The 15,691-nt window shown below is 46.0% G+C and overlaps 1 protein-coding gene across 4 annotated transcripts in view; it reads left to right on the top strand.

Annotated features, from left to right (window-relative positions):
- Positions 1–15,691, top strand: part of gsap (gamma-secretase activating protein) — a 129,625-nt gene that overhangs the window by 108,353 nt on the left and 5,581 nt on the right. For 3 of the 4 annotated variants that reach the window (XM_072471342.1, XM_072471341.1, XM_072471339.1), the window contains 3 exons: positions 10,430–10,491; positions 11,045–11,149; positions 13,297–13,396. In XM_072471342.1, the coding sequence (XP_072327443.1) occupies positions 10,430–10,491; positions 11,045–11,149; positions 13,297–13,396 (267 nt within the window). Of the gene's footprint in view, positions 1–10,429; positions 10,492–11,044; positions 11,150–13,296; positions 13,397–15,691 lie in introns of those variants that run through there. The other variant, XR_011934036.1, reaches the window with a different exon arrangement.

Here is a 15,691-nt window from a genome sequence, read left to right as displayed (position 1 = left end):
TTTGAAAGATGCTAAAGTCTGAGGTGATTGGTTTGATTATGTATCACAATGATCAGCGTACAGGGATAGTTTCTGTTCCGTCCTTCCTGCTAATACTCTAGATACCTGATTCAGAGTGATATGATTTATCAAAGTTTCAATGAGATCTGAAGATGCAAAGTATCCTTCTCTAGTCCCTTAGTAGGATAGGAATAAGTGAGCTGAAGACATTGCATGCTACATGCGTGTAAAATTAATTATTAACTTGTTTATTTTGATTTTTAAAAAACACCTGCATGTTTAATTTTTTAATGATGTATACCTAGATCGCTAAGTTCCTTTATTTATTTGTCCCCCCATTTAATGGACTCTATCTCCATAGAAATAGTACAATACAGAAGGTTTAGTCCATCAAATCAGTGCCAGCTCTTTCGAAGAGCAATCCAATTAGACCCACAACCTGCTCTTTTCCCAAATCCTGACAATTCTTTCTCCTTCAAGTATTTAAATTGCCACCTACTATTCCTACATCTTGGGTGTTACACATCACACTTAGTCACATTATCCTTCACCTGCCATGTTTCTGTTCCCATGTGCACGTCTACTTCACAGTTCACTCCATCATCCATCAATTTTAGGCCCAGTAGAAATAAAATGAAGTGAATTCTGAAAGAAATACAATTCTTGATATAGGTACCTTTATTTTAATTTTGTTCTTTCTTGGTATTGCTAACTTTTGGTTGGTTCAATTGGCTCTGTTTTATAACCTTTGCTCTCGAGTCGCCAGGTATCTTTATGATACCGCCACGAGGTTCAAGTTCAAGTAATGATCAATAACTCAATACACCGATTAGTAAGATTCAAATCAAAGCACATTTATTATACCCAGTAATCGCTACTCATGCACAAATTCTACTTCTAAGCTACTTCTACATTCTAACAGGCCTATATAGCTTCGGACTGGCCCACCAGGTCAGGGGAACAAATGGCCTTTCGTTCAGGTTCCGAGTCTGCGGGATTCGAAGTTGGTACGGACTGGTAGCTAGGAGCGCCTATTTCGTAGCGAGCGTTGACTTAAGACTCACTGGATATCGGTGGTAGCTGCACCGGTCACTGTCAAGGTTTGGTTCGTGTTGCTGAGTGACCCGGTCAAGAAGAACGATTTGAACTTGGGGGCTTAACTTTATAGTCCCCAGGGGCTTCCCGCCTTTCGGGGCGGACCCTGTACCTGGTTCCAAGTGATTGGATTTTGTTCCAATCGCTTGGTTTGATTTCTCCAATACCGGAGCTGTTCCCTGATCGATGGGCGGTCTTGAGGTGTCCGTTAACCTCTTTTGTGTTGGTCCTGCTGGCGCCGGGGAGTCTGGCTTGGCTTTGTTTATCCCAAATGTTGCGATTGTTCCCGGGGATCGCTTATTAGTATGTAGATGGCTGCTACATTATTATGCAGATGGCTGCTTGTATCGAAGCTGTCTGGGCTTTTGCAGAGTTTAATATACAGTAACTTGCACCTGCTAGTTTCTGCCTGTGTTGGCTGAATTTCCCTTCAGCCTTTGCTGTTCACCATTTTAAATCGGGACTTGGCCAACCTAGGTGGCTACATCCCTCCTTGTGATCCTAACGCGAAGCGTGAAGGATCACGTAACTGCATTGTTCTTCATTCCCTGACCCGGCGAGCACTCTTCTATGGCCTCTACACTGACCATAACAATGCAAAAACTTTTTAAACTGACAATTCTGAGGGGCGCTATGTCAAACAGGGACATGCTTTACAAAACAAGAAAATCGGAACCTCTAACTATCCTTACTAAACTACACTCACTCAAACTTTTCATCACACTAACCTCCTAAACCATACAAACAAAATCATAGTATTATACACATTTTTCTGGCTTGGCAGTCAAGCTCAGGATTGTACAATTGCTCATGAATATTTCTTTATTTACAACAAATCGCAAACGAATGCTCTTTATTATCGCGGGGGTCTGGTCATATCCGAAAATAGGGGATCTTATTCTATATACCGGGGTGCGAGCGCGGTATGGTCTCCTTCTCCATTTTCTCAGACGAATAGTCTGCACGATGCAGCAGAGTATCGCCAATACCAATAGGGATTCTATCAAGTAGGACAGGGAGTACCAGGTTATAAACCTGTCACACCGAGATGGTGTGGTGTCGCTTGTGACTGGGCTTTGGGTACTGTGGGGAAGTGAATCATTAACGGCTGGGGGAGTTGAGGTCAGAGGGTTCGTGTTCGCGCGATACCAAATGTCCATTAGGGTTATGAGCCACGCGGAGGATGTCCTCATGGTTCTTCTTCTTTCACTTCTCTTCTCCTATCTGTTCTCTTCTCCGGGCCTGGTGCTTCTGGATTTCTGTGGGAGCAGCATAGTGTCTGTTACTATCTTGGTTTAATATCTCATATGATAGCCTGTCTGTCCTTTAGTGCCAATTACTCCCTTTATAATTGGTCACTATGTGTGACTCCCTTAATTTTTTTTTTTTTCAAAAATCCGAATTTCAGGACAAGACACACTTACAAATAATGAACCAGTGCGAGCCGTCTCGCAGACTGTTCAATTTACCATCCAAATGTTTGAGGATGTAAATAGCATAAGGTTGGCAACCTAAGGGTTACCTGAAAACAAACAAAACGTTTTTGAACAAACTTGCCGAAATGAGGTGCGTATGGGCCGCGACGGGTAAGATTTGGATGGAGTCCTTGGGTAGGACGGCGACCAATGCCGTGTGTGCCCTACCCAAGCGTCCATCGTGGGGGGCTGCCGTATTGGTGCTTCCTTCGAACCAGAAGGGCAGTTATGAACGGGGGTCTGTGTTTCCGTCGACAGACGAGTTCCTCTGAACTGGCGCCTGGGACATTAACAAGTCTCTGCGGACAAACTAGTTCCGCTGAACTAGCGTCTGGCCAAACTAGTTTCTCTGACTGCCAGTGGGCGTCAGAAGGGTGGTGGCGTGGGGCTGTGGAAATCTAACATACAACATTTAACAGTACAAGTACAAACAACATCAAACATGCTGTAGGTTCCATCAGAAAGGACACCATTTTCTCCCAAGCGGTTCCTTTTAAAAACATCATCTGGACATCTCAGTTATCGGTTGCGAACAGGGTTGCAAAGGAGTTCTCGTTTTGGGAGTCAGACTCAAAGTCATCATCTTCTCCCGGATGCCAAACTCTCGAGTGTATTAGGGCTGATAGGGCTGCATGGTGTGATTTGGGATCGCTCTCGTCGTTCCGGATGAGTCTGTACGAATTATCTCGGAACCAAAAGGTGATGTCTAGTTCTGTGGGGACGGAATCGGGGTCGTCATTGTAGGTCGGTGGTCGGTGGTGGGGTTTGTTTAGGAAAGTGATCATGAAGGGATCACTCGAATCGTGGTCAGATTCGCTGGGTGTCGGTCCTGTTGCATGGGGATAGTAGGGAGGTGTGCTGTGGGTATTGTCCAAGTCACAGTCGCTGTTGCTGCTGCTGCTGTCTGTGGGCGTTCCGCGGCGGAGTGTATATTTCGGGGGTGGAGTCGGGGTTGAGTCCGTGGCTGGGCTGGACGTGTTGGGGGAGGGTAGGGTAGCGTTGGTTGTGGGCGGGGCGTGGTCTGCTGCGTCGAGCATGACGTGGTGTGCGTGGTTAGACTGTGTTCCATATGCCTTCATCTGGTTGATATGGAACCACGCAGTCTTTCCATTGGGTACTTTATTTTGTAGACGGAAGGGCTTACTTTGTCCGTAATGGGGTACGGACCCGAATACTTAGGTGACAGGAATGTGCTGGGGTTGTATACAGAGAGCATGACTTGCTGTCCTACACTGAACTCAGTCGCATGCACTGTCTTATCGAAACAGGCCTTGCTCTGTCTTTCTTGTGCCCAATTTCACTGCGGCTGCTAGCTGAACCATTTTAACATTCGCCACTAATTGTTCTACTGCTTTCTCGTGTGTGAGGGCCATCACTTCGGGGCTGGTCAAATCTAATCCTCATAAAAATTCTGTGCCTTTCATGGGGCGTCCGGTCATGAGGGTGTGTGGGGTGTAACCTGTGGATGTTGAAACTGTATTTCGCAGAAACATCAGCGCAAAAGGGAGGACCGAAGTGGTGTTGTTTTGCTGGACCATTTTTCTGAGAGTTGATTTTAGGGTCCGATTCATGCGCTCCACGATACCACTTGACTGGGGGTGGTATGCAATGTGGAATTTTTGGGTCATGCCAAATATCGTGAGGACGTTCTTCATGACATGTCCCGTAAAATGGGAACCTTGGTTGGGTTCAATGCTGCGGGGGAGTCCCCATCTCGTAAAGATGTGGTGGGTTAGGATCTTGGCTGTGGCTTTTGCAGTGTTTGTTCTGGATGGGAATGCTTCCACCCATTTGGTAAACGTGTCTATCACCACGAGTACATATTTATAACCATTCCTGCAAGGGGGCAATAGTCCAATAGAGGTTTGTCCAGGGGCCATTAAACGGGCCGGGTGTGACTGAGCTGAGCCTTTTTGGCGTATCTGTCCGGGTTGTTCTGGGCACAGATAAGGCAATTCTCAATGTAGTGATTTACATCGTCCTTTAAACTCGGCCACCAACAAAGCTGCCTGAGGTGGGCTGTAGTGGGATCGATTCCCTGATGTCCATGACCGTCATGGAATAAACAAATCAGTTGATTCCTGTCCTGTTCGGGAACCACATAAAGGGTGTCTTTTAACACCACACCGTCATGTGTGGTCAGAGCATTTTTAAACCCCTCATAGGGGGCTGGATAGTTTCCTTTCAAAATCTCCCTGAGATTGCAGTCCTGCTTCTAGGCCTGCACTAAATCCTCGATATTAGTCTGCGAGACCTGAACTGCATTCATTGGTGCGCTTTCGGGGGGTGTCGAAAAATATCCATGCCTGGAACCTGCTTTAGCCAGTGCGTCGGCCTTTACATTTCCAGGGGGGGAGGAACGATGGTGACTACGAACTTTGACTATCCCAAAAGTCCTGTTCTGTGCTCTCTCTAAAATGTGATGGAGCAATGGGGCTGAAGGGAGGGGTTTTCCGTCTGCGGAAACAAATCCTCTTGCTTTCCACAGGGGTAGGAATTCCGTAAGGCTGTTGCAGACATAGAGGCTGTCCGAATATATGTCTGCTGGGCTGGGGAAGGAATCTGGGTGTTCCACTATGTATGCGATGGCCACAAGGTCTGCTGCCTGCGCGCCTAAGTGTCCTGGAAGTTTTTTTTGCTATTTCTTCCAGGGCACGTCCCTGCACGTCCTCGACATAAATACCACATCCTGTTATGCGCTTCCCTTCTAATATTGTGGAAGATCCATCTACATATATCTTTATGGGTTTGCACGTGTTTGTGTGCTTGGGGCTCTGGGTTGAACTACCTATCTTTTCTGGGGGGTGTTTTAGCAATAAAGGGGCCTGTGTTGTGGAGTGGAGATATAATTTCACATTCATGGGGGGTTCCGGGGTACTGTAGGTTGTCGGCTAAAACAGTGTGTGTCTTTGTCCTTTTAACAGTGATGTCCCGTCCCTGCAAAAGAAGGGTCCATCTGGCTGCTCTTATCTGACTAACTGTACCGTCCTTGAGTCGTCCGTCCAGTAAAAGTTGGGGGGGAGGGGTTCTGTGAGGATTGTGATGGGGTTCAGTCCGGTAATGTAAGAAAAATACTGTACTGCCCAAAAAACTGCGAGCAGGTGCCGTTCACAGGCTGAAAATCCCTGCTCCACAGCATCTAAAACTCTGGAGGCGTAAGTCACGGGCCTTAACTGTTCGTGCCGTTCCTGAAGGAGTACAGCCGAAAGGGTGTGGTCTGTGCTTGCTACCTCTATCGCATTGGGGGAAAGCGGGTCTGGAATTTGTAGTGCGGGGGCTGCTATGAGTGCTCTTTTCTATACATATGGACGATAAGGGAATAGTGTAGATGGGCTTTAGAGTGGTTTCACAGGTTGGCGCAACATCGAGGGCCGAAGGGCCTGTACTGCGCTGTAATGTTCTATGTTCTATGTTCAACGCATCCACAGCATCCGTATGCTGTGGAAGCCATTCCCAGGGGGCTCCTTTCTTTAAGAGGTCTGAGAGGGGCGCTGCCTTGCTGGCGAAACCGTCAATGTGATTTCAGCAGGAGCCAACCAGTCCTAAAAATGACCGTAGGGCTGAAACGTTCTGGGGAAGGGGCAATTTAGCAATCGAGTCAATCCTTTTGTGCTCGATCTCGCGTTTACCATGTGTGATAATTGTACCCAAATATATCACCTTATTTTCCAGAATCTGGGCCTTTTTGGGGTTAACTTTACATCCAATTGCTTGTCGGAGTTCCAGGAGTTCGGACAGAAGCTCGATGTGCTCTTCCTTGGTGTTTGTCTGCAGTAGTAGGTCGCCTATGTACTGGACCAGACATTCGGGGCGAGAAAATGTGGCTAAACCATTTGGCAGCTGTCGGTGGAAAATGGAGGGGGAGTTGTGGAATCCTTGTGGCAGGCATGTCCACATGTACTGCTGATGTTTGAACATGAATGCAAATTTGTACTGGCACGCCTTTGCCAATGGAATGGACCAGAATCCATTACTGATATCCAAAACCGTAAAGAATCGGGAATTGAGTCCCTGCTTGAGCATGGTCTCGGGACTTGTGATTACTGTGGGGGCTGCTGCGGGGGTGAGTTTGTTGAGTTCCCGGTAATGGATTGTCAGTCGCCATGATCCATCGGGCTTTCTCACTGGCCAAATCGGGGCATTATTAGTGGAGGCTACTGATCTAAGTACGCCCTGCTCTAATAAGCTGTCGATTACCTTTGAGATTTCTCCCTCTGCCTCTTGGGGAAATCCATATTGTTTTTGGGGTCTAGGGTCAGGTCCTGTGATTTGTACTGAACCAGTCATCCGGCCACAGTCGTGTTTGTGGGTCGCGAATGCTGTCCTGTTCTTTTGTAACATTGCCCTAACCTGCTTGTACGTGCTAATTGTGGTCGGGTTAAACCAAAATTCGCCTACTGCGCTAATTTTGTTGCCGTATTCTCCTATTGTGAGCGTTGCGGGGGCTCTTGCAGATTTTGCCGTTTTCCAGACACACTGGTTGACTGGATCAAATGATAGGTTGTGTGAATTCATAAAGTCTATGCCCAAAATGTGTTCTGCTGTGTGGGGCAGATCGACTAAAACTATGGGGTGCTTGGTGGTGATATTGCCGATTTGAATGGGTACAGGGGCTGTGATGTGCCCCTGCTGTGAGTGGCCTGTAAAGCCGCTGAGGGTGATAGTGGCTATAGTGGGCCACGTGTCCTTTTGGAACATGGTGGAGGAATTTATTGTGGTACGGGACCCTCCTGTGTCCCAGAGAAACTCGATGGGCTGTCCCCGTATTTTCGCTGCAACTACCGGTCATCCGGACCTATCCCAAAGGGTGTCACAGACCCAACTGGGGGAGCCCGAACACCGTCAGTCCATTCCGTTCAGGTCCGTCTGATCTGAATGGGTGCTCACACTATGTATGGGCTCTGTCTTTATTCTTAGAGTGCCCGTCTGCTGGGCTCTCTGTGGCTTTCGTGGGGCATTGCACTCTCTTGCAAGGTGTCCCAACTGTCCACAGTTGTAACACTCCTGTGACTTTTGTGGGGGGCTGTTCTTGCCTTCATTTACCCATGCGGGGTTCTGGTGTGTTTTAACTGCTTGTATGTCTGCGTCGGCCTGCTTTTCTTCGGGAATTTTAACTGGGGGTTTGTTTTGTACAGACTGCGCCCAGGTGCGGGACAATCTTTTTACTACCCATTTCTCATTATGAGCCTCCTCTGAGGGATCATAATTCGCACAAGCTTTTTGTCCTGTTTCTGTGGCATGGGAGATAAGGGTGCGGGTCCATTTGACCATGTTGTCTGGGGACAAATGGGCTCGGTCTAAGTCTCCAAAAACTGCTGCAAAATGGATCCACAGGCGTCCAGCAAACGCTATGGGGTGCTCGGTTTTCTTTTGCCTGCATTTATTGAGGCCATCTACGGGGTCACCCCGGTTATACCCGATCGCATCTAGGACCGCATAAATGCGGTATGCATTTCTGCAAGGGTGCCTCCTCCTACATTCTGTGGGTCGGGAAGAGCTGCTACGACCGAAGGGTCTAGACTCAAAACTGTGAGCTTTACATGCTCTCGCTCATCCAGGCCGTACATGGTCGCCTGCTGCTTTACTCTGGCAAAGAAGTGGTGGGGGTCCGAGGTGTGGAGGAACGGTGTGATTTTCTCGCACGCGTCCCGTAATTGGGTCACTGTTAAGGGGTGGTGTACAGAAATTCCGTATCGTCCGATGTGGCTGTGCGGTGGGTAGTGACTGGGTTCATTGGAGCCTGAACTATCTGCTCTGTGGGGGTTGGGGCACTTTCCTCTTTTGGGGCTTTCCCTGCGCACATGTTCCCTGAACATATCCCTACGCTGTCTCATTCAACTCTTCCCAATCAGGGCCGTCTTCCTCATCTAATTTTGCTCCGAAGGTTTCCTGGAATCCTTTTTGAACTGAAAGCCGAGATTGCAGCTCTGCAATCTGCTTCCGGCATTTGGCGTGGTCTAGTGAGCTTTGTCTTTGCTCCGTGGTGGCAGCATGGAGTGCTCTTAACGCTGCCTTCAGGTCACTACACTGCCTCAATGCTTCTACCTGCTTCTCGGTTTCCTCTCGTACCAGGACTGCACGTTGCGTGTCCTGATAGGCCTTTTCATACTGGGACTGGAAGCTGCTTAAGTGTGCCAGACAAGACTGGTGTGCCCACTTGGCATCATCCACCTCTCTGTCTTTTGCTGCCAACTTCCTTCTTAACTCTAAGTTCTCTCTTTCTACCTCACTTACATCGACCTTGCTCATTCGATGTATGCCTTCTATCTCTTTCCGGAGCGTCCTAACGACCTCCTCTGTGCCTCGCAATTGTGCCAAGCAGGCACGATTGCCATCGGCTTGCGAGCTTTTCCTAAGCTCTTCCTGTGAATCTCGCTCAGGTTCTCCCACCAAGTATGTCCTATACTCCCGGGACCTGTTTCCTCATTGCTACAGAATTCGCTCCAAAGGGGCCATCCTTTCCCTTTGAGGTACTTCCTGATTTCTTCTTCCCATACGGGACACTGTCCTACTCTACTGCTGCTGGTCGCTGCGACCGCAAATTCCTCTGGGTTCATGAGGCGCTGCATTGCCTGCAATGCCATCATTCCTATCCGAATGCTTCTTTTAAATTTGGAACAGGGGGACTAAGGCGGTGCTGTAATTATGGGTACGGCTTTCGCTACTTTCCGAAATACAAACTCCCGACAGTTTTGTCGCAACAAAAAATCTATCAATTTACCTTATAGCCCTGTTAGTTACGCATGCATACACACACTTCCGAATTATGAGGATTGATCAGAACGGCTTGAACACTTGTGGTTTTCTGTTCCCAATTAGATCTCTAATTCAAATTTTTGGGTTCTCCCGGAGTGGTTAAGCCACTTCTAGTTCGGGTCGCCAGTAATATGTTGCTAACTGTTGGTTGGTTCAATTGGCTCTGTTTTATAACCTTTGCTCTCGAGTCGCCAGGCAACTTTATGATACCGCCACAAGGTTCAAGTTCAAGTAATGATCAATAACTCAATACACCGATTAGTAAGATTCAAATCAAAGCACATTTATTATACCCAGTAATCGCTACTCATGCACAAATTCTACTTCTAAGCTACTTCTACATTCTAACAGGCCTATACTTAGCTTCGGACTGGCCCACCAGGTCAGGGGAACAAATGGCCTTTTGTTCGGGTTCCGAGTCTGCGGGATTCGAAGTTGGTACGGACTGGTAGCTAGGAGCGCCTATTTCGTAGCGAGCGTTGACTTACTGGATATCGGCGGTAGCTGCACCGGTCACTGTCAAGGTTTGGTTCGCGTTGCTGAGTGACCCGGTCAAGAAGAACGATTTGAACTTGGGGGCTTAACTTTATAGTCCCCAGGGGCTTCCTGCCTTTCGGGGCGGACCCTGTACCTGGTTCCAAGTGATTGGACTTCGTTCCAATCGCTTGGTTCGATTTCTCCAATACTGGAGCTGTTCCCTGATCGATGGGCGGTCTTGAGATGTCCGCTAACCTCTTTTGTGTTGGCTCCTGCTGGCGCCGGGGAATCTGGCTTGGCTTTGTTTATCCCAAATGTTACGATTGTTCCCGGGGATCGCTTATTAGTATGTAGATGGCTGCTACATTATTATGCAGATGGCTGCTTGTATCGATGCTGTCTAGGCTTTTGCAGAGTTTAATACACAGTAACTTGCACCTGCTAGTTTCTGCCTGTGTTGGCTGAATTGCCCTTCAGCCTTTGCTGTTCTCCATTTTAAATTGGGACTTGGCCAACCCAGGTGGCTACATTGGTAAATGGAACTTGCTGCTTTTATTTTTTTTAAATTGGATTTCAAATGTTATTAGCACTAGTCTTGATTTTGTACATTTTCCCTTACTTTCCAGAACTTGATAATTCCAAGACAAATGAAAGTTTCAAGTTTGGTATTGTGACAAGAATTACAGAGGTAACAAATCAATTCAAAGATGATGTATTCTCTTCACATTCCTTTTACTACATTCTCGCAGTAATCATTATTTTCAAAAGGAATTAAATGAGACCCATTCCTACTACTACCCATTTATGATCTATTCTATCGAGGCTCTAACCCATCTGCTCAATTTAAGAGATGTTCTAAATAAACTGTCCCTGACCTTCAGTGTTAACACAACTGCAGATATCAGCTCAGATTATGTAATCATGTTCTACCTTGTCCTTGAATGCTTAAATATCTGTCTTAGCTCAGTTGGCAACATTCTTGTGACTAAGTTGGTACAATTAGAGAATAAGTGCCTGATACAAACAAATTGCCTTCTATCACAAAAAAAGTAAGGGGCAACTTCTGTACAGTCTACTTTGGTAAACTCTAGTTGAGTCAACAGCTCAATAAAAGATAGCTGAGCTAAATTTGTACCACTTTGCAAAATTTTGTTTTGTTAATTTTAAGTAACATTTTGTAAAAGTGCTGCAAAAGCGATTGGATTAATATTGGATTTTGGTGGGTGTGTTCTGTATTATAGGCCATTGGGCAGAAGATCGGCCACCTGTGGGATCATCCAACCAGTTCATCCTGCATTGCTAGGAACTATGTGGAAACCCTCCTGAAAAACCGATGTACTCAACAGGTGAGCAGTAAAGTTTGGCAATGCATATATAAGAGCCTACTGCTTGTCCCCTTTTTCAGTGTATGTCCTCCCAATATGTGTACACACCACCATGCTGGGACTCCAAACTAAGACACACACACACACACACACACACACACACATGCTTAGGATTGACTTAGCAACAGGCTTAGTTCGGAATTTTCCTCATACATTCTGGCTGAAATAGCAGTTACCATAAAACACTCCCATACATTCTGCTGCTTGTTCAGCTGGAATCACCATATTGCTTGTTGGATTAAATGGAGTTGGGTAAAACAAGAATCTGATCCCGCGGTGACTTACAATTTTCTCCTGGCTCCATTAATGAACCAGGCTGGCATGTCACCCAGCTGCAGTGTCCTGGAGTATTGTAACCCTGTTTGGCTCACGATTGTATTGTGAAATCTAGGAAGAAGTGTTGACTTCTTCTTTTCTATCTTCTTTTCTCATCTTCTTTTGCAGTTGTTAACTTGGGATCAGATATCCCGCTTTTCCTTAAGCTCATCAAGTGAATAGTCATTAGCTGAGTTCACTTATATTTTCTTGTCTTTTGTGGGAGGAGAATTTATGGATTTAAAGATGAGGATTAGGATGACTTTTCACTCATCATCAAAATGTAGCATTGCCCAAGTAGGTTACAGTGGGATCTTAATTAACCTCCTCTGGAGCCAACTGTTACTGCACAAAAGTGATTATTTTTTCTGATTTCAATTTTAGTTATTTTAGATTTTTCTGAATGTGACTGCTAATTAGAGGAAAAATTGCAGACACGTGTGTGTTGTGACTTAAAACTTACTAGTAATTGCTAAAAGGTGGTTCTTGCATTGTTATTAACACTATGTTTGATTGTGCATGATGGTGTCCTGAGACTTATTTGGGACTTGAGCACAATTTGGGGTGGAGTAAAAGGAAGGTTCAGGATACATTTGATGACTGACTTTGGAAGTGCTTGATGGTTTCATAGAATATCCAAAGTGAAGTAATATATTCCATGTAATTAAAGAGAGTATGTGTCCTGCAGAGGACTATATATATATTCATGGCTTTTATGTATGTAGATTCCATATTGTGTACTACTTGTATACAGACATTTAAAAAAATTTCAACCAGTGCAAATTCTAAATATTTCTTGCTTTAAAGTATTTGCTCTTTGTTCTATTTGTACTGTAATCCAGAATGTTCAATGCTTTCAAATCAACAGTTAAAATATTTAGGAACTGATTTTAAATGATTGATTTGACTTTATGCTTAAATGTGGGATGAATGCAGTGACAAGTTTGAAATTGCAGCGTAATCTATACCACATTTGAGTTGATACATGTTCGAGATGTAATTTACTTTAAATGAAATACACTTAAGAGGTCCTTTGTTTGAAAGTAATATAATGTTTGTCATGTGAGAGTATCTTTAAGAAATGGGTGTTTATAAATGGGTGTGTATATAAATATCTGTAGTGAGAGTACCTTTAAGAAATGGGTGTTTATTACTGCAGTGATGTCAGAGAGTGAGTGGAGCTGGCCTGTCTGTCAGCTTTTTATTTTCATTTTAGGCTGTTTGCTGCAGGGTGTGTTTTAATTTTGTTTTCAGTGTTGGAGCTGAAACCAGACGGAGCAGGTGTACTGTTGATCTCTGCCATGAAAAGACTATCTCTTGATCATTTGGTGAATTCGGAATTATAAATGTTCTCAGTAGTGAATGTAAACCTAATGTGCTTCTGTTAAAAGGTGTTTCTTTTGTCTTCTGGATGTTGTTCGGGAAGTTATTAAGGATTACTTAGTGTTGTATTCTTTGGGGGTTGTATTTGAATTGATGGTTGCTAAGATGTTCACTGTGTGTTTTAAAAAGGTTCACTTGAGTTCATAGAATAAACATTGTTTTGCTTTAAACAATACTTTTCCATTTCTGCTGTACCACACCTGTAGAATGGGCCGTGTGCTCCCCATACCACAATCTATTAAAAGTTATGGGTCAGGTGAACTCCTTGATACACTTTGGGGTTCTCTAAACCCTGTCCCATAACATGTTGCACTGGCTTAATAGGACCAATCATTTTAATATTGATTTATAATTATGCTAACAAACAACCTGGTAGATTAAACTCGTGGTTTTTGTCAATTTCTTTTCAGAAATCCAAAACCTTTTTCCTAAGGGAGCAGACTACATTTGAGTCTGAATTTTTGCCATTGACTTACCTAGCAAGATTCTTAACGGAAGTGGAAGATCAAGGCAAGTATGATTGTGTGTACAAAAGCAAAATACTGCAGATACTGGGAATGTGAAGCAAAGAGCTTTTGTATAATTCACATGTTTTGGTGTATCTTTGTCTACTTTTTAAAAAAATATATGTTTTATTAAAAAATTTTCCCCAAACAACAATTTTTCCCCTCTTACAAAGCAAACACAACAATAACAATACAGAAATTTTTAACAATACACAAGTAACAAAACCCCTTTATCTTTGACCTAAACTAAACTAAACCCCCCCCTCCCCCCCCCTTCCCCCTGGGTTGATGCTGCTGGTCATCTGTCTTCCCTCTAACGTTCCCCTAGGTAGTCGAGGAATGGCTGCCACCGCCTGGTGAACCCTTGAGCCGATCCTCTCAGGGCAAACTTTATCTGCTCCAGTTTAATGAACCCCGCCATATCATTTACCCAGGCCTCCAGTCCGGGGGGTTTCGCCTCCTTCCACATGAGTAGGATCCTGCGCCGGGCTACTAGGGACGCAAAGGCCACAACGTCGGCCTCTTTCGCCTCCTGCACTCCCGGCTCTTCCGCAACTCCAAATAGAGCTAACCCCCAGCCTGGTTTGACCCGGGCCTTCACCACCCGCGAAATCACTCCCGTCACTCCCTTCCAATACCCTTCCAGTGCCAGGCACGCCCAAAACATATGTGCGTGGTTTGCCGGGCTCCCGCCACACCTCCCACATTTGTCCTCCACTCCAAAGAACCTGCTCCATCTTGCTCCCGTTATGTGTGCTCTATGTAGCACCTTAAATTGAATCAGGCTAAGCCTGGCGCATGAGGAAGAGGAATTTACCCTGCTTAGGGCATCAGCCCACATACCCTCCTCTATCTCCTCCCCTAGTTCTTCTTCCCACTTTCCTTTTAGTTCGCCCACCGACTCCTCCCCCTCTTCCCTCATCTCTCGGTAAATCTCTGACACCTTGCCCTCTCCGACCCACACCCCTGAAAGCACGCTGTCCTGTATCCCCTGTGTCGGGAGCAACGGAAATTCCCTCACCTGTTGTCTAGTAAACGCCCTCACCTGCATATATCTCAAGAAATTTCCCCGGGGCAACTTATACTTTTCCTCCAATGCTCCCAAGCTCGCAAAAGTCCCATCTATAAATAAATCTCCCACCCTCCTAATTCCCAACTGGTACCAGCTCTGAAATCCTCCATCCATTCTTCCTGGGGCGAACCTATGGTTGTTCCTGATTGGGCACCCCACCAGGGCTCCCCGCACCCCTCTCTGTCGCCTCCACTGTCCCCAGATATTCAATGTTGCCGCCACCACCGGGTTCGTGGTAAACTTTTTAGGTGAGATCGGTAGCGGCGCCGTCACCAGCGCCTCTAAACTCGTCCCTTTACAGGACTTTCTCTCCAGTCTTTTCCACGCCGCTCCCTCACCCTCCATCATCCATTTACGTATCATTGCCACATTGGCGGCCCAGTAGTAATCGCCCAAGTTCGGTAGTGCCAATCCTCCTCTGTCCCTACTACGCTGAAGGAACCCCCTCACTCTCGGAACTTTCCCTGCCCACACGAAGCTCGTGATGCTCCTGTCTATTTTATTAAAAAAGGTCTTGGTGATTAGTATAGGGAGACATTGAAATACAAATAAGAACCTCGGGAGGACCAACATCTTAATTGCTTGCACCCTGCCCGCCAGCGATAGAGGCTGCATGTCCCACCTCTTGAAGTCCTCCTCCATTTGTTCTACCAACCGTGTCAGATTAAGTCTGTGCAAGGTTCCCCAGCTCCTAGCGATCTGAATCCCCAGGTATCGGAAGTTTCTTTCCACTTTCCTTAGAGGCAAGCCTTCTATCTCTCTACTCTGGTCCCCTGGATGTATCACAAATAATTCACTCTTCCCCATGTTTAGCCTATACCCCGAGAAATACCCGAACCCCCTCAAAATTCGCATAACCTCTATCATCCCCCCCGCTGGGTCCGACACGTATAACAATAGGTCATCCGCGTATAACGAGACTCGGTGTTCTTCTCCCCCTCTAATCACCCCTCTCCATTTCCTGGAGTCTCTCAACGCCATGGCCAGAGGTTCAATTGCCAACGCGAACAACAATGGAGACAGCGGGCATCCCTGTCTTGTTCCCCTATATAGTCGGAAATACTCCGATCTATGTCGACTTGTAACTACGCTTGCCGTTGGAGCCCCATAAAGTCTAACCCAGCTAATAAACCCGTTCCCAAACCCAAACCTCCTTAACACTTCCCATAAATACTCCCACTCCACCCTATCAAATGCCTTCTCTGCGTCCATTGCCGCCACTATCTC

Source organism: Scyliorhinus torazame, chromosome 13 (genome assembly GCF_047496885.1).
Source record: "Scyliorhinus torazame isolate Kashiwa2021f chromosome 13, sScyTor2.1, whole genome shotgun sequence".
Taxonomy (NCBI): Eukaryota; Metazoa; Chordata; class Chondrichthyes; order Carcharhiniformes; family Scyliorhinidae; genus Scyliorhinus; species Scyliorhinus torazame.
Note: the sequence above shows the minus strand (reverse complement) of the source record. Positions and strands in the feature narration are given on the sequence as shown.